Here is a 24,027-nt window from a genome sequence, read left to right as displayed (position 1 = left end):
CGTGTAGGTGTGTGTGTGTGTGTGTGTGTGTATACATACAAATATATATATATATATATATATATATATATATGCATACACAATAATTATATATATATATATATATATACACACTTATATACATGCATATACATCGTATTTACATATGTGCGGTGTGTAAAATCCACGCACGCGCGTGATATACATCATCATATATCCATTAGATTTTTAATTGTTAGTACATAAAATGACACTCTCTTTTTCACTAATGATTTAGTTCGTAATTTACAAGATAAATCTTTTTAATAGCCATCATAATATTATATATTTATTGTTAAGAATTCAACTTTGGAGATGCTTCATTATTTGATGCTTTAGAATGTACACCAAAATGATTTAATCGACGCCAACGCAAATCTTCTAAATCTGGTGTTGGTGGAGCCGTTACACATTCAAGACTCAATTGTAGAGCTTTCCTTAATTCATCATCTTGATCCGCATCATCAACCTCTGCCGACGGTGGTTCTGCCTTGTTATCAGACTTCAATTTTAAATTTTGATTCTTATCTATATCATCTTCATTATCTTGTAAACTTAAACGTAATGCTCTTTGCAATTCTTCATTTTCATCATCCTGATCGTCATCTTTCCCTTCTATTCTTATTGGAATTATTCGTTCACGAGGTTTCTCATCGGATGATATTCCCTCTTCAGGCAAATTATTTTTTTTATGGTCCGAGGATGAATTTACAAATTTTGAAGGTATATTACTTGTGTAAGACCAAGGAACTTTAATTTCTTCTAGAGCACGAACTGCCTTCATAACTTCATCTTCTTCTTTGCTACCTAAGCGATATCCTGCAGTTGTAGGCTTCTCTTCTTTAATACATTCCTTTGTTCTTGGTGTGAGCTTAATTGGATTTTTCATTAATATTTCGTCCGCAGGACATTGCGGTAATGTACCAATAACAATGAAAATTGAATAACCTGTAAACGAGATATCGATTATTATCTTATATATTATTTGCAATATATATTTTCCACAAATTATTTACCTTCTTGTAACAATTGAGCCAAATACATCGCTAGATACGTGTCTGATATAAGCTGTGGCCCACTAAGCATCGAATTCAAATTGAACCATTGTGTTCCAATCTTTCGTATAGTAAACCAATGTCCTTTGTAATTGCAGATATAAGCTTTCATTTGCCTGCAAGTTACATTTACTATCTATAACTATGTAACGTATCCGAAAGACATCCATGTCTTGTAAATTTACTTTGCTATCTATATGTTTACAAAAAGATGCGAATCAATAGGTTAGTATTGGAATATTATTTTGATGCTAGGCAATAACTAATCAAAACAAATGCTAATAGTGTCAAGTAAAAGAATTAATAATAACCTACGAAGGATCATTTTGAGCCATCAACGCAGCAGCTTCTGTACTGTTGTATGGAACCAACTCCAAACCCCAAACCCCCTTTAAAGCACTGCTAATGACTTGAACGGAAAAGTATCCACTGTCATCCATATTTTCTGAGGGTTGCTAAATGTTAGATATGACATAAAATGTTTCATTCAAATGTCATATAAAAGAAATATTTAATATAATAAATCTTTAAAAACTATGTTAATTTTACAGTGCACGACATTCGAATAATACTGTATAATAACTATATACAATTTGTAATAATATGAATATTGAAATTATATACCTCTAAGAAAAGTTTATAATCCTCGCTATCGATACCTGACTCGGCCATTCTAATACGTTCTGCTTCATCCATTTGATGACCAAAATTAGCAAGATCTACTGCGTTAAAATAAGCACCTTGTAGAAGAGCGTTCAAACAATGTTGCGCGCATAAATATCCTTCTTGCTGTAACAAACAATCTGGTTACCGTCAAATCCAACGCAAATATAGTAACCTTTTTTTTAGTTTTGAACGCTCGTGTCAATCTTTACCTTTTCATGAAATATACTCTCCATGTCACAATATTTTTCTCTCGATGATTATTGTAGACAAGCATATATGCGTATTACACCAAGTTATATCCTAACGAAGGTGATTTTACCAACCTCCTCGATTAAACGTCATTCATAAAAATATCAGGGAGGCCAAACTCATATAAAGGAGTTGTATCAGTTACATAGATCTATGATCGGTTACGCCCTCATTGTCAATACGGTTTATTAGTGTGTTGCTATTTTCCATGCTATAATAATATAGATACATATGTGTGTACATTTTATCGAAAATAGAACCTTCGTACGCAATAGAATTGATATTATTTATGATGTAACGTAATATATATATATATATATAGTATATATTATATATATATATATAATACGAGTACTATCAAATCAATTGCGTCTAATTTTCATTATTAACACTCACGAAAAATGAAAAATGGAACTAAACGTGCTATTATGGAAACAGGGTGATTACGCAACAGGCGTAAGAAATATGGCTCTGTTCTCCATTGTATACAATTTGACCCGGCAAATTCAAAATGATTTCCAACAGAATCAATTGTTTAATTGTGCAAGACGCCTGATTTTATTAACAATAAAACGAAGTAAGATTGCTCTTTTTTTTTTGTTTGATAATATAGGAGAAGGGAACGAAAATCGTTAGTTTAGCTTTTTTTCTCTCTTTTTATTTAAGATTTTGACGGCGCGAAAATTTCAAATATTTGTATAAAATTCCACGCTAGAGGGTGCGAACGATGCTGTGCCATTAATGTAACCGTCGACAAGATCTATTCTCCTACGTAAAAAGTTTGGCTTCCCTGAACTACGACGTTCAGGGATGTAACAAGAAAGAGGTTGGCAATATCGCGGGTCGTTCTCCGTGGAGACGGATTCGGGTATCGGGACGACCAAGAATAGCAAAGAGCAGCACGCGAATCTATCCGTCCCGTGGCCGAGCGCTGTCTTACCACCGACCGTTCCCTCCGCTTGCAGCCACTTACGTTATTTCATGAGTGATCTTTCGCACGGTGACGCGCACGGATTGCGATTAGCTCGTATATGGGGGCAAGGGACGGTGGACGCTTCTTTCGGCGTCTTGAGTCGCGCCTAGTGAATCGAAGTGAAGTGATATCGCCAAGTAGAAAATCCGGAACATTGTTGAAGAGAGAGTGAAAAGGAAAAGAGAGGAAAAGAAAAGAAAAGAGATAGATATATATATATATATATATATATATATAGAGAGAGAGAGAGAGAGACAGATAGAGGAAAAAAGCAAAAGAGAAAAGATAGGGAGAAAGAGATAGAGCGAACGAAGAGAATTGAGAGTAACAGAGACAGAGAGACGAGAACGTGAAAAAGACAGAGATAGAGATAGAGATAGAGATAGAGATAGAGATAGAAGTGGAAGGAGACGTATAGACCAAGCGCGCAGTGGTTATAAGGTTGTCGAGCTCGATTGTGCGTGCTTCGAGGCAATGTCTCTCGAGACTCGTTCGAGCTCGGCTCTATTTAAAAGAGCCGAACAGCTGAAACGTTGGGAACAATCTGAAACAAATCGAGAACCGGCCCAACCGCGTCAAGTAACAAGGAAAATCAAATTTTCCGATGATTGTGTCTTCTTGGCGGCATGTGCGGCAGGCGACAAGGAGGAGGTTGTGCGTTTACTCCAAAAAGGGGCGGACATCAACACCGGAAACGTCGATGGTCTCACGGCGTTGCACCAGGTAAAATATCCTCCCCTCCACTTTTATCATTTCCATTGTTTATGTTTCACATCAAGCAGATCCTGTACTTTTCGATCAAAATTTTTAATAGGATTGACTTTCCAAAAAGAAAAAAAAAAAAAAAAAAAAAAAAAAAGAAAGAAAAAAAGAAGGTTATATATCGCGTTCTCCTAATTCTTTTTCATTCTTGGATTTCATCTTCGTCTTACCGCTCTTTCTCTCTCTCTCTCTCTCTCTCTCTCTCTCTCTCTCTCTCTCTCTCTCTCTACCTATCTATCTATCTATCTATCCATCTATCCATCTTTCTCTCTTTTTATCTCTTTTCTCTATCCACTGTTGGATGTAACATTGCGTGCAAAATGGCTGCTGCCAACTTCAGCTGTCCGAGTACGATTACGAATGAATCTTTAGATTTTATTGTCACCATTTATCTTTTCGTTTGAAAGAGAATTCATGAAAGCACGTTTTTCCTCGTCCCTTCATTTTACTTCGTATCTGTCTTTCAAACGTTGTTTATGTTATGAATGACGGCCTTTCTTTAGTTCTACATAGCGATGGCGGTAAGCGTGGAAAGAATTTGAAAGATTATCTCATCTCTATCTACCGGAATCAAATTCTCTACGGCAATGATCGTATGACGTTCAATTTTACGTAGTTTTACTTTTGACTATTTAATATTCTTCTATTCTGCAGAAACGAATTTTCGATGATTGCTCATTTTTATAATTTCTTTTGTTTTACTATATTTCGAACGTAATACTTTTATAAAATATTTTAAAGAATTATCTATAAGGAATAAATTACCATGTAATTATAAATAATTATCATTATTTATTTTTATCATATATCTATCAATAGTTTAGTTAACAGTTTTGACAGTATAATGTTAAAAGTTTTTTAAGAAAATAGAACTTACTTTTCGTAATAAATTATTGAAAATATAGTAAAGTAATGAATTGCAAAAATGCTATTTTCAATTGGTTTGCTTGGGACCTTAGTTGGTATTATTGAATTTTAAAAAAGAGGCCTGTAAATGAACCACGTCGATTAAGAATTCTGAAATAGATTTAAATTAGGATGAGACTAAAAATAACTTTGTAAAAGACGTTCATACTACCTATGAGCCTATATGAGACTCTTCAGAATTCTAATCCATTCTATGAGAAAAAAAGTTATGTTTAAGGAAATATTGTGTTTTTATATTATTAGAAATTAAATTTTGTTAAATTATTAATTATTTACATGTTAAAAAATACATTTATATGTGTTTAAAATTTTCATTTAGAATGAATCAAAATTTGCATAAAAAATTTGATCCGAAGATATATAAGAATTAAATGAATGTTTACTTTTATTTATGGTTTCTATAAGGAAGTTTAGGCATTTCATAGATTTGCGAAAATAGCATGTGAGAGTACATCAGGCATTAAATGCTATTTATAGTTCTCTGTTAGAAGTCGCAGCCCTCACCATTCGTGTTCTGCTTATATCCTCTGTCTTTAGCAGTGTTGTAATAAATAGTTTCTTTGACAAGACCTGGATGGGACCTGTTATGCTCAAATTTTTTTACATAAAATTATTATAACAATACAATTTTGATATTTTATATGACATACATTAAAATTGTATAAATATAATTTGTATTAAGTTGACCTACTTTTTATTAAATATCAAAATAATGAAACTAATCAATCATAGAAATAAGAATTGTGAGTTTATTTAAGTAGAAAAAAAAAAAATATAATAATAATAAATTTATAAGCAGAATGTATATTTGTATCATAGGCATGCATCGACGATGATCTGGATATGGTAGAATTTTTGGTAGAACAAGGAGCAGATATAAATCGTGGGGACAATGAAGGATGGACGCCCCTACATGCTACAGCATCTTGTGGCTTCATATCAATAGCTAAGTCAGTAGATACATTTTAAATTATTCTGTCTACATAATTCAGTGTAGTATTTTCAGTTATAATATTTCTATTTTTTCTTTTCTTTTTTCTCTCCCCTCCTCTCTCTCTCTCTCTCTCTCTCTCTCTCTCTCTCTTTTGAAACAGCAGTTATTCGTAAAAGATTTGCCATAATTAAATATTTTATACAGTTATATTTCATATAATCGTTTGATATAGATATTTGATAGAGCAAGGGTGCAATTTGGCAGCAGTTAACAATGACGGCGAATTGGCCCTTGATATCGCAGAAAAGGTTGAAATGGAGGATATGCTACAGCAACATATAAATAAAGCAGGTTTGTTCCTGTATATTTGTAGAAAGAGATGCAAAACGACTCTTGAAATATTATTTCTTCTGTATTTACTATAGGCATAGATTGTGATCAAGCCAGAAGCGAAGAGGAAAGGTCAATGTTAAATGATGCAAGAGCTTGGAGATCAGGAGCAGCAGGCAAAGATTCAATGCATCCTAGAACAGGAGCTACGGCACTTCATGTTGCTGCTGCTAAAGGCTACATCAAAGTCATGAAGTAAAGTATCATATATTATGATGAAAAACAATTCCTGTGTAATCTAACAGTTTCATTGAAAAAAAAAAACTGGTAATTTTATATTTTGAATAATATTGTAGATACCACTTTATGTCAAGTATAATTTTAATACGTAAAACAGAATATATTATTTTATTTTTAATAACTATACTTCAAAATTATTTTTTTAGTATTCTCCTTCAGGCTCGATGCGATGTTAATGCACAAGATTTCGATGGATGGACACCTTTACATGGTGCAGCACATTGGGGTCAATTAGAAACTTGTAAACTACTTGTGGATAATTTTTGTGATATGGACATAAAAAATTATGCAGTAAGTAAAATTTTTGTTAAAAATATTTACGATATAGTTATGATTATATTAATATTTATTTTATCAGGGACAAACTGCTTTTGATGTTGCTGATGCAGATATTTTAAAAGATTTAGAAGAATTGAAACAAAAACAATTAACTATGATGAAAGATCATCCACAAATAATTAATAAAAAACAACCTTCTGTACCAAAGAAACGGTTTGTATATTATACGCTTAAGCATACTATAAGATGTATTTGTTAAATAAGTACATTGTGGACAGAAATTTATGTCTGTTGAAATTTTTTTAGTATTTCAACTAGTACTGATAATACTGTAACGACACAAGAGAGTCCTGAAATTCTAGAAGAGGAAACGCCAAATAAAGTTAAAAAAGTAGAAGTGGAAATTCAATCTGATAAAGACGATTCTAGTACTGGAACGAATAGCGACGTCGGTAAGATTTTTAATCATTATTAGGAATGATTTAGTCTGATAAAAGTGGTAACATTAGAAAAAGAAGAAAAGATATAGATAAAATGAACATTCAATATATAGTTGTTTTTTATAAGGATTATTTACCTATCTTAACATTACAATTCTTCTAACATTGCTGCGTGGATAGAAGCAACACGAGAAACAGATATGGAAGAGAGTGATGGCGAAGTTGTTTCTGAAACTAGCTCAGAATCACGCTCTTCCACCTGCTCCAATCAGTCTGATAAGTCTAACCAATCAAACCATTCCACATGTCTTACAGATGATGGTAAGTTTTGTCTGTAAGACAGTATTTTTAATATTGTTAATAGTAGTAGCGTATGTACAAATCGTACATACTCTCCTAAATAAAAAAAATTTTACTTAAATTAAAGTAAGTTCGAAGCCATGATAAAGATCATGTTATATTTAGTACATGAAAGAATAAATTAAAAATTAGGGATGACTGATAACGTTGATATAATAAATATGATGATATATGTTTTCAATTATTTTCTATTTAATTTTGTAGAAAAGAAAAACAGAGTGAACAAAGAGGAAACTGCAAGTCATTCTCCGCTATCTCCTATTGAAATCAATAAAGTTCCTAATCAAGTAAGTAAGAAAAAAAATATATATTAAAAGATATCTATAATATATAAATAGTAAAATAACTTTATGGGTTTTTATTAATTTGTACATATTTATTTTAGGCTCCAGTATTGCCTCCTAAGCAGCAAACTGATAATAATGAAGAGGGAGTTGTTCCATCCTGGAGGCGTTCAGGTTCTTTCAGAAGTAGAATACAAAATGTAGAAGGTAATTAATTTATTAGCAATAAATTAATTGATGATTCTTCAAAAAAAAAAAAAAAAAAAAAAAAAAAAAGAAAAAAAAAACAAAAAAATGTATAAATGTATAATGTGATATTTAATAAGTATAAATATATAATGTTTTAAAAATATTTACTAGAACTTGAAGATAAGGACAAAAGTACTAAGTTGCTGAATACACCAAACAAAATTACTACTGAACCGGAGGTAGTATTAAGAAGAACACACAGTTTTGAGACAGACGAGAAGTAAGTTCATTATTATATTGCTGTTATTTTAATATATATATATATTTTGTTTTTTTTTTTTGTTTTTTTTTTTTTTTTCTTTTTTTTTCTTTTTTTCTTTTTTTCTTTTTTATATTGCCTATATTTTACTAGCTTCATATATAGTAACACTGTGTGATCTGCGTTGATGCTTTTTTTGTTATTTGAAGGCTCCTCTGGTTGTTCATCATAAAATCTATGTTAACATGCTTATGTTGGTTTTTGCAAAGTATGTTGTAGGATTATGCTATAATGCCGACTTATGCTTATATGTAAAGTCCCAAATGTCTAATATATTCACATACAGAGTATTGTACTGCACATAGAGATTCAACAACTCAAATTAGCAGATTACAAGTACAGTTTTGTACCTTAATTTTATATCATTAAAGTAAAATATATGCTATAATTTGAGAAAGGTATATATATTTTATTCTGAAATATACTTTTAATTCTTTAACTTAAATTAATTTCTTAAATTCTTAAACTTTAAATTTCATTTAGAATAATTATAATTTACAATTTTAATGTCTTCAGAAGAGTCTTTAGTTATATCGTTAATATTTTGTAAAATAATTTAAATTTTATGCTCATGTTAATTAGTGTTCAATATACAGGATATTGCATTTAAAACATTTCGATATTTTTTTTTGCTTTTGAATAATTTTTCCATAAAACTATCAATGGTGCAAAAGTGTTGTAGAACAAAAAAGATGCAAAACGATAATAGAACATCATTTTTATAAATTGTTAGATGGATCATTGCTAATAATTTGTTTACATTCAAAAGCAATAAAAATCTCGTAAGCGTTTTGTTTTTAGTGCCCTGTCTTGTATATAGACAATTAGTGTAGCAAATGCATGGCACGATGCATGTTATGCAGGTTCTATGAGCAGTACTTGGCATTACACGCTCGTATCAAGGCATCTTCCTGCCCTACTCTCCATCGTTGTAACGCAGTTTCTCCTACTCATACCAATGCTACAACACGTTCTGCATCTCTGCGCGAAACACACAGGTACAAATGCATGTTTCATAACTGATTTTCATAATATTTATCACAATATTAATTATTCTATGTATATCACATATCACAAATAAGATTATAATATCAGTAAATAAATTTTATTCTTTTGAACCACATCATATTATGATGCACAATCTCTAGATATATTCATTATATTCATATAATATACAGAATGATAAGCATAATAATAAGTTAAATAATTAATAACAATTTAATGTATATTATTTTATTCTTTGATATTTTTGGCATATATTTTAAATTTTCTATAGACCACTATAAATATTTGTATCTGTATATTTGAACATTTTTATACTAAAGTTGTTATTATTATGCTTCTTTTATGCTTGGTGATGGTTTCAATAATTTCTTTGCTTTATATTTTATTTGTCTTAAAAGCAATATGAAAAATATATCAAAATTAATTAATTACAATTAAACAATACATAAAGTATATACTACAAAGATGATTTTATTATTAGAAATTATTTATAATTATTAAAATTGAGAATTCATTTTTATGCATTATTTTACAATAATTATAATTATTTTCTTTTGTTACTATATTTCATTCTATACTATTTTTTTTTTCTTTTTTTTTTATTTTTTTTTTTTTTTCTTTTGGATTTAGAAGGAAAGAAATCAAATTAAATTTGGAATTATCAAGAACGCCACAGGGAAGCAATACACTTTCACCAACATCTCCATCTAAAACATCACCACTAAGTGCACTGCCAACTACAACCATTACAACTGCCAATACAATGACAACGACAATTGCTACTAGTCCTGTTCCTGTGAATCAGATACGCAGGTAATTATTTTCTTGTTCTTATTAATGCAGGTGATAGTGACAAGAAATATAATTTTGGAATAAATGGAGAAAATGATTAATTATAAGATAGATAAGAAATTTTTCATAGAGAACAAATTTCCTCATGTAATACGGTTGTATCATATTGGAACAATTGGTTAAGTTATCGTGACTGAAATTATAATAATGCTCGCGTCATGCATTATAATATCGTTTAATATGACTGGGTAGTGTTCAACCAACGGAAGCTACATCTACACTTCTATCGAGTGCAAACAATACTGTACCAGTATCTGGAACTCCCACTACACCTGGAGGGAGCAAGCTAAGTCCAGGAAATATCTTCAAGAATTTCTTCAAGTGGGTACCTAATGTTTGACCTGAGAGGAATTCTCTGGAGAAGTGTGATCTTGCGTATCTTAAGATGTCTATACGCACAAGATTAATTTACTGACAATAGCATGGATCTTTGCTTTGCAGTGTGATTAGCTTTTTCAGTTGCATTATATATTTTGAATTCTTTCTCGTCCAGATGATTATAGCGGTATAAAAAAATTTAGAATCATTTATAATGAATAGATCGAAGATGATTGATTGATAAAAATAAGTAATTTTTCAAATTCTGATTAACAAAAGTACAATGATGTATTTTGACAAGTATTTTGATATAAGAATCAAGCTATAAACATACAAACACTTGGTTTTGTTTATTAACTCAAAAACTTATTACTCAATTTTTTTTTTTCTATTAAACCATTTTTTTTTTTTCTTTTTTTTTTTTTTTTTTTTTTTTTTCTTTTTCTTTTTTTTTTTTTTTTTTTTCTTTTTTTTTTTTTTTTTCTTTTTTTGTGATACCTTATCCATGTCTCCTATATCTATACATACTCCTTTTATCTATTTTGTATAAATTTATAAATTTCTTTTATGAACTTCATACAAACTGAAAGTCATTTACAAAATAAAATTCTTTATAAAAATAGGTATTAATTTGCAGCAGCAGAAATTCTTTATCATCGAAAAGTTTTGCAATGGGAGCCACATTATATATTGGATTATACACGGACACTATGTTGCTTGCACATTATTTTTAAAACAATGCTTAAATGATTATAAAATTGTGACCTTTATAATATAGTACTTTTATTATATAAATATCATAATAGTTTTGGTTTCTATGTTATATACAAGCAAATAGTAAATAAATGAATATTTTATTATTTTTTAGTTTATACGTATTGCGTTGGCGCGCACATGCATATATATTACATCATATATATGTTTCTTTCTCTTCAGATCCTTTGTCCCACCTGTTCGTGATGAAGAAAGTGAAACACAAAGAAAAGCACACGCGAAGAGAGTACGAGAAACTCGGCGTTCGACTCAGGGAGTAACATTAGATGAAATCAAAAGTGCAGAACAACTTGTAAAGAAAAAACAACAAAACAACGAAGTGCCCAGTTTGACAGCACCTTCTCCGCAGGTAATAATACATCTTCATTTTCCATATTGCAACAATATTATGTTTTTCCGTTTTAAAAATATCAAAGAAGAGAAATGATTAAATTTATAGTTCCCTTTCCATATCTAGGAATGAAGAGGTTCATCCTTTTTATCATTTTTGTATTGTTAACATAGCAATGCTCCTCCGCCAAGGCCATAAGAAAAAGGCCATTAATAGCTTTTAAAATGACAAAACTGATATTATGCTTTCTAGTTTTTCCCTTTTTTTTTAAATTTAGAACCAAACACCAGATAAACTGACACAGTTGAGATATATTCCACTTTTACTTACCACTCTACATGTATGCGTCAATAGCTTCCGCATAACAAAAGTCTACATATATGATTTTATTCATATTTTTTTTAAACCAAGCAGCCTGCAGCTTCTGTCAGCAATACAGCCTCAATCACAGCTACAATAACAACAGCAACTCCTACCACAGTGACTGCAAATAAACCTTCTGAAGAATCTAATTTGCCTGAAAGGCGACCTTCTTGGAGACTCAGGGTAGATAATGGAAGCAAGGTCGGTGATACCCATAATCTTCAAGTATATACACTTAAAAATCCGCAATGCAGCAGTTTGTGTTCATGGATATTACATATCATTGGTTGGAATTACAACTAATCAATCGATTGTTATAATAGTAGACACTGACTGATAGAATTATATATTTGCTTGTATATTCACAGACTAGGCAAACACATTGCATTGATTTTCTCCAAATTAAATTTTCGAATGCACATAATTTATATTTATAGTTGTACGTACGAGCGTACATGCCTGAATTTTTTTATTTATTTTTTAAAGGCTTATACAGTTTATATTATTTTTTATTATGTTTATAATTTTATAATGCAAATTGAATGCTATGTTGGAAAGAAGAAAAAACATGCAGTGTTAGTGTGATTAAAAAGCATGTTCACGTACTATGATGAATAACATTTAAAGAATGTTGATTTATGACTTACAAGTGAACAAAATTTGTGAACTAAATTACTATTGATATTTATTTATTTTTATCTATTACTTTATTGCCTTATAAGATTGCTATAAAAATCCCATGTGCAATTTATTTTTATTCAAGTTATAATGCACAAATGTCCAATTTACATTAATATTATATAAAATTAGAGTATATTAATAGATAGATTCATTAGGGAATACATTAACAAAAAAAAAAAAAATAAAATAAAAAAAAAAAGAAAGAAAGAAAGAAAGAAAAGAAAAAAAAAGAAAAAAGAAGAGAAAAGAATGATGCGAGCTTATTGCTGATATATTAATTTATAGCTACATGGGAAGGATTACATTTAAAGATGTGTTTGTAGAAAATGCATGAAGAAAGAAGTATTTTTGTTTTTTGTAAGATGGTATCTTTTTTTTTTTTTTTATTGTATATCTTACCTTTATTTTCCATATTTAAAACTTTGGCTTTCACTATATTCTCAAGTAGATAGAATTGTGTATATAATAAAAATATGTAAATGATGTAAATATAACTAATATCTGCATAATTTGTACTTATGTTCAGTCTTATCAAGAAAATTAAACTGGTTTTACTATCATGCCGATCTGCTTTATTTTGCACCCATTACTTGCACTATTGAAAAAAGATTGATAAATAAGAATTAATTTGTAAATATTCAAAAGTTAAATATATTATTCAGTTTCAGTTAGAGGATGCAAATAACAGGTCACCTGACATTACATCTACTTATATGAGAAGGCCATCCGGTGGAACTGGTATACCCAGACCATCATCTGCACCTGTGGAAACGATCACGCCAAGTCCTGCAGAAACTACTGTAACATTACCACTTCGACGATCATTAAAACCATCTGAAGACAAAGGTAAATACTTGCAAAGTATCATTTATATCACATTCGTATCCAAAAGATGTAATACTCATAAAACTTGATTTCATATTTTCATCGATGTAAGATTTAATATGGTACTTGATTAATCCTTGCTAGTTTTTCATCTATTTTTATAATCTAATAATAAAATTTCTAAATTACAAATGATTATAATTCATTATAATTATAAAAATCATATTTATTATAGAACAAGATAAAGAAAATGATAGCAGAAATGCACAAGCTACTCAAGCAGTTATACAAAGGAGAAGGAGGCCTAAAAGACGTTCTACGGGTGTTGTTCATGTTGATATGGATGTTAGTAATATTATTATTTTTTTTCTTTTTTTTTTTTTTTTTTTTTTTTAAGTATTAATATGCACGTATTAAATGCAGATATATTAACATAAAAAAATATGCAAATATTAATATAACATAATTTATAATAATTTTTTCTATTATATGTAAATGTGTTTATGTGCTTATGATTTCTATTTAAAAGTCTACAAATGAGATCGATAATATGTGTATGTATTTATTTACAGGAAATAGATCCTGAGAAACAAGACGTATCTGCTGGTGGTGATTTTGAGGATACTAAAGTGAATCACAGTGAGGTACGTAACAAAATATTTGCATAAATATTCATAGTAATTTCTTATTTGTGTGTATTATTGTAGATAATGTTATGCCTCGTAGAAGCTTTGTCCTATTTTTAGATTAGTTTCTGGGAAGATTAAACTCTAATTCACGTTTGCTTGGATAAAAATAGTTTTCTCATATTTATAGAGAAAACTATTTTTTATTATAATATATTAATATATTATAATCTTTTAACTTTACCTAATACTATGATATAATTAATAAATAAATTCAATTTAGTTAAATTTTTATTTAAATTTAAAAATAAAATTTTAATATATAGTTATATATATGCAGTTTTTATTTAAAAAATGTCATAAAAATAATACAATTTAGAAAAGTAATATTGAACAGTTTACATTTATATCTTAGACAGTGTTGAAAAGGGAAATGGTCATAAGTATGCTTTGGTTGTTGTTTCTAAAAATAGATCATTGACATTTGAAACTTGATGTGTCTTTGACATTTAAGCTCACCATAAAAAGTAGAATGAATTAATTATAGGAGAATTATAGGAGTTTACCATTAGATATAAAGGAAAAATAATAAAAAAAATTTATCAAAAGAATATACATACAATATATTTTTTAATAGAACATTTATGAGAAAAATGAAGAATACATTAAATGGTTTAATTTTTATTTTTGCTATACTTCGATAAATCTCATTTGTTAATTTAGAACATGAGTTATAACCAATTATATTCTTGAGAAATCTAATGCAATATAATACGTTTTCGAAGTCTCTTCAAATAATACTGTGTAGTTGACCAGAAACACACAACCTTGACATGAGTATGGGTATCTGCATGTGTTCCATAAATAGATCACAGAAGCAACACAGTGGAGTAAACTGGCTGATGACTTGAGTTCCACTACCCAGTCTCCGTCAGTCAAACTCTTGCTGTCAGTAAAAGTAGACTGTTCTCTTCTAGTAATATTTTTAAATAATTTGATTTTTGTCATAGATTGCGTACAATGTTGTGATAGTGTTAATTTTAGATCATCTAAAATATAATACGTATATATTTTATTACGAAAATGTCTTCATATAGAAAAAGAACACAAGGAAAGCCTACAACAGCTGCAGGTTTAAGAGCTCAAGCATCAGCAAATGGAAGTTCCATTTTTGGAAATAGACCGCGGAGTGTACCTACATTATTTTCTTTGAATCAAAATAGTTATGCAACCTTGTTAGGGATTAGTAATGTTAATTCATATAGTACTCCAAGCTTTTTAAATAAAAATACAAAGAATAGTGGATCTTTTAGAAAAAATCCGTATTCCAATTCTACAAACAGTTTAAATTATCAAAATTCATTCACAACATACGGTGGAACATCTTCAGGATATGGCGGTGTTATTTTGCCATCTCATTCATCAAATAGCTCTCTGAATCTTGCAACGCCATCTTCTAGTTATAGTTATATGAATTTAAGTCCAAACAATCATTCGTCGTTGCAAAGAACTGAGAGTTTTAACAAAACAAAATTGAAATCAAACGCTAGTCTGAGTTCTAGAAGTGCCAGCCTGCAAAGTTTAACCAGTTCTGAAGGATACGCAGTAAGAAACATACAATATGCGATAGAACTGAACATTATTTCTTATCTATATAATTTTTCAATTTAAAAATTTATTCGATTGTATTAATGAAATGTTTATATAATTTGTTTCAGAGTGGAAATGATAGACCTGGGAGGTCGAATAGACTAGGTTCTGTATCATCAATATCATCTGAAATATCTTCAGCTTCAACAAGAATCAAATCTACGACTTCAGAAAATGGTGAAATTGACTATAAAAAATTATATGAAGAATCTCAAGCAGAAAATGAAAGACTTAGAGAAAAACTTAAGCGATCAGATGAACAATTGAAAGAAGTTAGAAGTTTATTAGATAAAGCACAGAATTCCCAGAACAAGTCTGTTTTATCTGAGGCAGAAAAAAGGGAAAGGAGGGCCATGGAGAGAAAGTTATCAGAAATGGAAGAAGAATTAAAGGTATGACTGTTGATGATAAGTTAAGAATATTTATATTCTTAGGATGTGCGCGCGCGCGCGCGCGCGCTCGCGTTATCCGTATTATAAAAGAGATTTGAATTTGAAGGAATCACATTTGACTTTTTTTTTTTTTTTTAATCTTAAGATTGTAAGTGATCAAATTACAAAATTATTTTTTTCCATCTTAATTCTAGTTTATTCGTCAACGACATTATTCATATACCTGTAATTACGTGTTTCCTTAGATTGCACGTTAAAATTTTTCAGTTGTTTTGATTGCCACTGCTGAACGCAGCAAAAATGCATTTTATCAATCTATTTATTGTTGATTCAGGAACTGTAAGCTTTAGCGCATTGCTTTTTTCTTTATTTTTGCCATCTTTTGGCGCTTACCTCTTTTGTATTTTATTTCTTTATTACGATTTATGCTTGGTTTTATCACACGTAGTGAAATAATTTTATTGGCACGGTTTTTTCTTTCTTTTTTCTTTCGTTTTTACTCTATTGTTTCGTGATTTCCATTATGCTTTTGAGCCATAGGGTGCTCAAATTAGAGGATATATAATTTATAAAATAGATCACTCATGTGGTTCTGGTTAATGGGGCTTTTATCAAACGATCGGATTCGGGCTAATCGTTTCACTGTTTACAGCAATTACAAAAGCTCAAAGCTGAAAATGAGAGATTGAAAGCCGAAAATCGGGCACTTACCCGCGTCGTATCCAAACTCACCAATACTACTAAATAGGTAAAGGACATGACAGCATTTGCGTTAACATATATCGTACTTCACGTACAACTTAATTAATTCATTAATTACAACTTTATGTTCTGATTTGCAACATTAAAACTCTGAAACGATATTGCTCACTCACTTATATATATTTAGCTTTGCAAACATTTTAAACCTTGTTTAGTTATTGTCACTAGCACGATAATCATGTTATTTCAACACATTTACAGAAAACATTAGGAATATCTTCATCTTCTTACAAAAATTCTATAACTTTTTTAGAAATACATGTTTACATATCAGCAGAATCAAACTTTCATTTTGACCGCCTTCTACTGTGATAACGCTTATCTATACTTTATCATTTATATAATATTATATAATACTTTCACTACTTTTATTTAACAGAAATAATTTCAACTTTTGTACATTATACCATTGTAACTTTTACATTAATTGTGTTATGCATGGTATGCAAATTAAGGGTCATATATATTTTGATAAAACGATAACAACATTTATCTTTAATATATCAGTAAGTATTAAAAAGTAGGTTTCTTTCTCTCTCTCTCTCTCTCTCTCTCTCTCTCTCTCTCTCTCTCTTTATATATATAGATATATTAGTTGATATTATTATTATTATTATTATTATTATTATTATTATTATTATTATGACAAGACAATCTTTTAGAAGTAGTCCATTTTTAATACTGTAGTTGATATAATTAAAAATATGCTTTATATATTATTTTTATATTATATCCTATACACAGATAAAATTAATAGTTATCATGATAGATTTATATATATAGACATAAAATGAATCCATTTTTTTATTTATCTGTAATTCTATATATCTCAAATATCACTTTATTATTCATTTTAAATATTTCAGATATATAAAGTTATATATTTCTTCCTGCAGTTTTTTCATTGAACAACACAATAATTAATTTAAATATTGGATTACTTTATGGATTTGATAATGATACTATGAAGTTATTCAGATAAAAGTAACGAAGAAGAGAAAATAATTTCGTTTTAGTATGATAAGTAAATATTAATAGAATCAATTTTTGAAGAAGTGTATAGTTAGCAGTATCGATTCTTATAAAATTAAGTGTGTATTCTTCATGTCCTTACAAAAATTAGTTTAGCAGTATCGGAAAAAAGAATTCACAATAAAATTTTAGGTTATTATTTTTCTTTCTAATTGTAAAACAAAAGCAATACGCGCGCACATAATACACACAGACACGTGCGTGTGCGTGTGTGTCTGTGTGTTATACAATTCTTATAAATTGAAAATCATATTTTTATTTTCGTATTTTATTTTCTTAATATATTTTCTTCTAACTGTTCATTTGCATAAAATTAATGTGGAGAAGAGCTAATCTGGGCACGTCATTTAATTTAATTTTAAGTAGAAAATTGTTAATATAGAACATTCATTAAGCTTTAAATAATAATTCTCGATAAATTTAGGTAGGTATCTGAAACTTATTTTGATTCATTTTTATTAAAATATGTGTGTATATCATTTCTTTTATCCGATTCATAGTAACATTGTCCATATTCATATAATGATGGTGAGGATGATGATGGTGATGATGACGATGATGGTGGTGATGATGATGATATTTCTGTTAACATATACACATTGAATTTTTTTACAGGTTATGGATCAGTTAAAATGTGAAAACCAGAGGCTAAAGGATGAAAATGGTGCCTTGATCAGAGTGATCAGTAAATTATCCAAATAACTTCAGTGCTCCCATGTTAAAAGCAACATGAATCCTTTTTAGTTGTGCTGCTCCTGCATTGATCGAATTCTTTTAAATGGTACAACATATTCATTATATTAATATTCTTATAATGTATATTGTATCATCATATTATTGATGAATTTATTCTTGTGCTAGAAACTTAATTTATTATAAGTAATATCAGTTATTCGCGTGGCTGTGCCAAGAGCGACAATGTTTTGCTCCTATTCCTACGATCTTATATATATTTGATCATAAAGCAAATTTAGAATTTTTATTATCTTAAATTTTCTTCTTTCAGTCAAAGATAAATTTCTTAGATCATGATAGTGCCAATACTACATGAAAAACAGATTGAACTTTATTCAATCCGTATGTAAATCCATTCTTTTATTATAACAACAATTTTAATTAATCATGCTGTTGATGTTGACTCTTTCTAAGCACATTTTGTAAATATATAGTAACTTGTGCGAAACGTTCTACCCTATGGGATACAGATACATATACATATACATATATACATAATTAAAGTAGAGTTTACTATTTATATATTATCTTTCTGACATTCGTCCTTAAAAATCTATAAGTTACAATTGCCATGGCATTTTATAAAATACATAGAACAAAGTGAGAAAGCTGTGGGATTAAGGAGATGATTTTCACAGTACTAAAGTGGCCTTTTTCTAAAGACTGTCTTTTTAAATCTTTTATCATCATAATTTTTTTTCTATTGAACGTTTCAATTATCATAGTGACAACTTTTTAATGCTATTTTGCTGCTTGTTTCTAATAATAATGCAGCAGATGTCACGTTGGAATAAAATTAATATGCTGTCTTATATTTCTCCAAAGTATTATGTGCATAGCATTAATGCATATAAACATTTGGAATTTTATTAAAAATTGTTAATTTTAACGAATTTACTAATACATATATCAGATAGATTGAGCATATTTTTGCAATAGCGTTCGTGAAAAAGAGTATTAACTTTGCATCTGATTAGGTTTGTAAACCGTATTCATAGGCATGGCATTTTTTCAGCAGCAGCAGCAGCAGCAGCAGCAGCAACAGTTCTTTATATAAACTTTTACAGAAATGATACAGTTTAGACATATGTCTAATTTTGATGTACTGAGAAAAATGTCTCGTTAATGAATACGGCTCTACATATTTATAAGTAATTGAAAGAAAAAGATATCGTACAAGTGACATTGTGTTTTTTAACAATTTTATTGTAAACGATTGTAAAAAGATATATGGAGGTAGTTGTTTCATAATGAAGTTTATTATAAAATAACACTCTTGTGTAAGTGTTTAGTATATAGATATGTTTTCTGTATTATATAATAGTGATATGTATGTGCTTATTGTATTATATAGTTTTAAAGTGTTCACATGGAAAAAAAAAACAAAACAAAAAAAAACAAAAAAACAAAAAAGTTCTTATATAAATACGAATTTATGTGTAGGATCTGTGAAAAAAGAAAAAAAAAAAAAATAGATTATAACCGAACAATTGGACAAAAAATTAAATAGGAACCATTTGCTTTTTAAGCATCAGTTCTGTAGATATTAAAATTTTTAACTTCAAATTTTTTTAAATAATTGATTTATTCAACAAAGTTTTCTTATATGTATAATATAATATTCTCTATTGTATAGTTATAATCACTGTATAATAGCTGATGCTATAATTTACAATATGCAGGACGATCTTTATCAAATATATCTTATATTATTGTTTACATGAGTAGTATTTTAATACGACGTATTTTTAGTAGTATTACAGATGAATAATAAAGAACTAGATACTATTTTAGCCAGTGTAATCAATCAAGACGATATTATTATTCATTTTTATTATATCAGTATTTATAAAATTAGAAGAACAATTCGTATTTGGTTTTCAGAACTAAATTGTCTTTTTATAAAAATATCTTTTATATTTCATAGCTTTATTTGCTATTTAATACAAAAGTAAATATACGAGTCATGTGTATATATGTGAAATATTCAAGATGTTAACATGTATTATAATCATTTTCTTCTCATGAATGCTATTCATAATTTGATAAAGATTGTTATCTGCTTTTACCTTCCATGATATACTAATAGACATGTCACATTCTCAGGCATAGGAAATGCTTATAATAACGAAGATTTATAGAATGCCATGCGATGTGTCTATATTTTATTTAATGATTATAAATATTAAGAATAAACCTATTACGATTCTGGCAACACGTTTATAGTTGCAAAAGGGGACTGATAATTCTAGTCTCCAATTTGTAATATCAGAATTATTTATTTCCTATTTGATTTTGTACTTGTGACACTGCAATTTATAGAGAATTATGTGCAAAAAGTTTATCATGATGTTTTATATAATATTTTGGATATAATAATATGTAAATATGTTAGAAAAAACAGCTTTTTAAAGGAATCATAAAAGTTCTTTATATATATATATACATGTATATAAAATATATATATATATATTATAAAGTAGTGTGACCAAAAAAATATATTAAAATTAAAATGATCAATCAAAATAATATGCAATATTATATATATATAATTATATATATATATATATATCAGGTAAGTTCATAAATGTATACATCTTTCTTAGGAATCTAATAATCGGCCCATAATTAACACTACTTTATTCATGTCAGCACATTCATTTGTACTTTCAGCTACTTTTCGTAACAATGTTTTAAATACTTTCCGTTTCCCAGTTTTATACTTTTTTGCGATTTTTGGATTTTCTTCAATAATTCTGTTACATATAATTTCTAGTTCGCTTTCATCACTTATTAATATCCAGTTGTTCTCTTTAATAATCTATATGTAATAAATAGATACGAAATGATTATAACATTTAATTCTAACATAATATGTATATATTACATGTAAATAAGATTAATCTTACCTGACTGGGATTTTTATCCGATTTAACACTTAAATAATGTAATACTTTTATTGCTATTGCCACATTAACTTGTTTTGATTGGTACAAATCAAGCAATTCTGAAATATTTTCTACGTTATTCTTGCTAAAAAAAATTGAATCAATTAATATTTTGGATAAAAATTTGCATCATTGATATTATAAATCCACTAATGATTTGAATGTATGATAAACTTACCAATAATCAAAATTTAAATCATTTGTATTTAAAAATAATTGTAAAGTATTTATGATGAAATTTGCTGTCATGTTTGGATCAAGATTTTTGTTTCTTTCAATTATATCAAAAAATAATTGCAAAAATTTTAATTCATTCTAAAATAAAATATAGAAGTGAATGATATTATGATCATTGGAAATTCATCTTTTCAAATTAATGACATTAAAACTAACACCTATTTGGAAAATTAAACGATCCTTGAGATCATATATTTCTTTCAACTTTCTGCGTTTTTCATGTGGTAATTCAGGTAATTGTTCTCTTAATGTAGCGACATCTACTAAATTATATTTATTTTCAGTATTATCGAGGCATATTCGTAGAGGAAGAAGATCTGTCTCAGGCATGAACCGATAATCCTAGAAATAATAAAATAAAGATTCTTGAACTATCTTTTTAAAATATTTAACATCAGAAGTTAATTGACTTTAAGAATAAAATTTAATGTATCGACATATATTATTATACCTGTTTTTCCTCTTTCTCTCGTAATGGAATTGTTTTCTTGTTTACACTATCCCATGCCCTGGTTTCATTAAAAACTAACTGTCCACTTTCTAGAATTGAAATCTGCCGATTTATCTCATATTTTATGGCCGAGGCAACAGCACGTACGTGTGCAATATTTTTTAATTCCGTACGAACACCTAAATTATCATCATTACTTACGGAAACATTTGCATCAATTCTGAATGCTCCTTCTATAATGTTATGTTAAAATTATAAATCTATATACAACATTATATTTATATACAAAAAAAAAAAAAAAAAAATTATATATATTTGTAGACGGACCTTCCATTTTACATGAGCAAGTGCCCAATATTTTAAAAATGTTCACAAGTTCTTTTACAGCAGCTGCTGCTTCCTCTCCGTTGCTTAAATCTGGTTCAAAAACCAATTCCATTAATGGTACACCTGCACGATTTAGATCTATGAGATTCCTATCATAACAGACATATATGAACTCTGCAATATATTAATATTATAATTGGAAAGTTAATAAAACAAAAAAAAACAAAAAAAAAAAAAAAAAAAAAAAAAAAAAAAAAAAAAAAAAAAAAAAAAAAAACAATAATGAGACACTACAATAGATTACATAAATAATAATTAATAACTCTTAAAATGACTTATGCGATTAAAGTAATTTTTTTACCTTCCAATGGATTCATCATGAAAACTTCGCCCACTATCTTGTTCCAATTGTATTTGTTTTATTTTCGACGTTTTTACGTACAGTTCTCCATGTGCATCTGGATCCTCCACTAAGAAACATAATTTGCCATTAATAGCCAATGGTTGTTTGGATTGCGTAATTTGATATCCAGCCTATATTTGTAAAATATTACATACAATGCATTCATATACATATATATTTATTATTAAAGAAATAGTTAACATACCGGTAAATCTGCATAAAAGTAATGTTTTCTTTCAAATACTGAAATCTCATTTAATGTACAAGATAACGCTAAGGCAGTGCTAATACCTGCTTCAACACATTTTCGATTAAGCACCTATAATAATTTATTTCGTAAATTTATTTTTATAAATAAAAATGATTCTAAATTTACCGGCATTGTCCCTGGAGTTGCGCAATCGAAATAAGATACAGCAGAATTAATAGGCTTTTGAAACATCGTAGAAGCAGAAGAAAACAATTTCGAATTTGTTGTTATTTGTGCATGAATTTCTAAGCCAATAGTAGGTTTCCATTTCTTCCTAAAATATGATAATAATAATAATAATAATAGTAATAATAATAATAATAATAATTAATAAAAATACCGTAAATAAAGGAAATTAATATATTATGATATTGTTATTTTAAGAATAACATTTGAAGCAGGAGAAGAGTAATTGTTTATACTCAGTTTTGTGTTCTTGCGTTGATAAATATATTCGTGGAAATCGAATGATTGTATTTTGATGACATTTCGTTGATATTTGACAAGATTTAAAAGTTATAATCATTTTTAATTTTTTTCAAAAAGGACAACGATGCGAAGACCGATCACGTCTTATAACTGAAGTTGGCCGAATTTGAGACATCGATTAGTTAATGTCGAAACATCGATTAATTATTGAAATTATCGCCGAAACTTCAAGCGAGTTAAAATGGAAGCAATTCGAACGAGATTACGATATATCAATATGCAATCAGCTTATAAAAAGGTTCTTGCATAAAATATGAAGACATTTATTTAAAAGCACAAAATATAGCTACTTTTATATAAATGTCTTGCAAAAATCATTGATCGTTGGTTAAAAAAAAACAAACTTCTTTCAGTCTCATGGACAAACTTTAAAAACATTTTGTATATTATTAATTTACATATATATTTCTTTAAGTTAAAATTTGTTGTCTGTAATATTTAGAAATTCTTAACTCCTTTAAAATATTCTCTGATTCATATATTAAATAGTC

At 28.4% G+C, this 24,027-nt stretch overlaps 3 protein-coding genes across 19 annotated transcripts; 1 reads left to right on the top strand and 2 right to left on the bottom strand.

Moving 5' to 3' along the window:
- Positions 1–29: 29 nt before the first annotated feature.
- Positions 30–2,965, bottom strand: LOC124954461 (ataxin-3-like). 2 transcript variants are annotated; one of them, XM_047507456.1, is made up of 6 exons: positions 2,385–2,965; positions 1,949–2,199; positions 1,698–1,862; positions 1,389–1,528; positions 1,035–1,189; positions 32–966 (listed from the first exon to the last, which is right to left on the bottom strand). In XM_047507456.1, the coding sequence occupies exons 2-6, from the start codon at positions 1,970–1,972 to the stop codon at positions 314–316; spliced, it is 1,137 nt and encodes a 378-aa protein (XP_047363412.1). In that variant the 5' UTR covers positions 1,973–2,199; positions 2,385–2,965; the 3' UTR covers positions 32–313. The 2 variants fall into 2 exon arrangements, with proteins under 2 accessions (XP_047363413.1, XP_047363412.1); XM_047507457.1 differs by lacking the exons at positions 1,949–2,199; positions 2,385–2,965 and having other exon boundaries at positions 30–966; positions 1,389–1,518; positions 1,698–1,836.
- Positions 2,711–24,011, top strand: LOC124954453 (protein phosphatase 1 regulatory subunit 12A). 14 transcript variants are annotated; one of them, XM_047507424.1, is made up of 22 exons: positions 2,713–3,684; positions 5,470–5,600; positions 5,817–5,935; positions 6,010–6,169; positions 6,361–6,505; positions 6,573–6,706; positions 6,800–6,945; positions 7,114–7,254; positions 7,498–7,580; positions 7,679–7,784; positions 7,938–8,046; positions 8,949–9,083; positions 9,721–9,903; positions 10,135–10,263; positions 11,197–11,383; positions 11,777–11,929; positions 13,072–13,255; positions 13,470–13,579; positions 13,807–13,878; positions 15,579–15,902; positions 16,555–16,650; positions 18,312–19,064. In XM_047507424.1, exons 1-21 carry the CDS (start codon positions 3,436–3,438, stop codon positions 16,648–16,650), a joined length of 3,096 nt encoding a protein of 1,031 aa, XP_047363380.1. In that variant the 5' UTR covers positions 2,713–3,435; the 3' UTR covers positions 18,312–19,064. The 14 variants fall into 14 exon arrangements, 12 of the variants coding, with proteins under 12 accessions (XP_047363390.1, XP_047363380.1, XP_047363383.1 ...); XM_047507427.1 differs by having other exon boundaries at positions 2,714–3,684; positions 9,724–9,903; XR_007102549.1 differs by lacking the exon at positions 16,555–16,650 and adding an exon at positions 21,901–24,011 and having other exon boundaries at positions 2,715–3,684; positions 18,312–18,477.
- LOC124954456 (glutamyl-tRNA(Gln) amidotransferase subunit B, mitochondrial) lies at positions 19,876–23,657 on the bottom strand. 3 transcript variants are annotated; one of them, XM_047507437.1, is made up of 10 exons: positions 23,470–23,657; positions 23,174–23,321; positions 23,003–23,116; positions 22,756–22,928; positions 22,395–22,543; positions 22,068–22,300; positions 21,773–21,958; positions 21,558–21,694; positions 21,341–21,464; positions 19,876–21,252 (listed from the first exon to the last, which is right to left on the bottom strand). In XM_047507437.1, the coding sequence occupies exons 1-10, from the start codon at positions 23,571–23,573 to the stop codon at positions 21,034–21,036; spliced, it is 1,587 nt and encodes a 528-aa protein (XP_047363393.1). In that variant the 5' UTR covers positions 23,574–23,657; the 3' UTR covers positions 19,876–21,033. The 3 variants fall into 3 exon arrangements, with proteins under 3 accessions (XP_047363393.1, XP_047363395.1, XP_047363394.1); XM_047507439.1 differs by having other exon boundaries at positions 23,388–23,630; XM_047507438.1 differs by lacking the exon at positions 23,003–23,116.
- Positions 24,012–24,027: the final 16 nt, after the last annotated feature.

Source organism: Vespa velutina, chromosome 15, assembly GCF_912470025.1.
Source record: "Vespa velutina chromosome 15, iVesVel2.1, whole genome shotgun sequence".
Classification (NCBI taxonomy): domain Eukaryota; kingdom Metazoa; phylum Arthropoda; class Insecta; order Hymenoptera; family Vespidae; genus Vespa; species Vespa velutina.
Note: the sequence above shows the minus strand (reverse complement) of the source record. Positions and strands in the feature narration are given on the sequence as shown.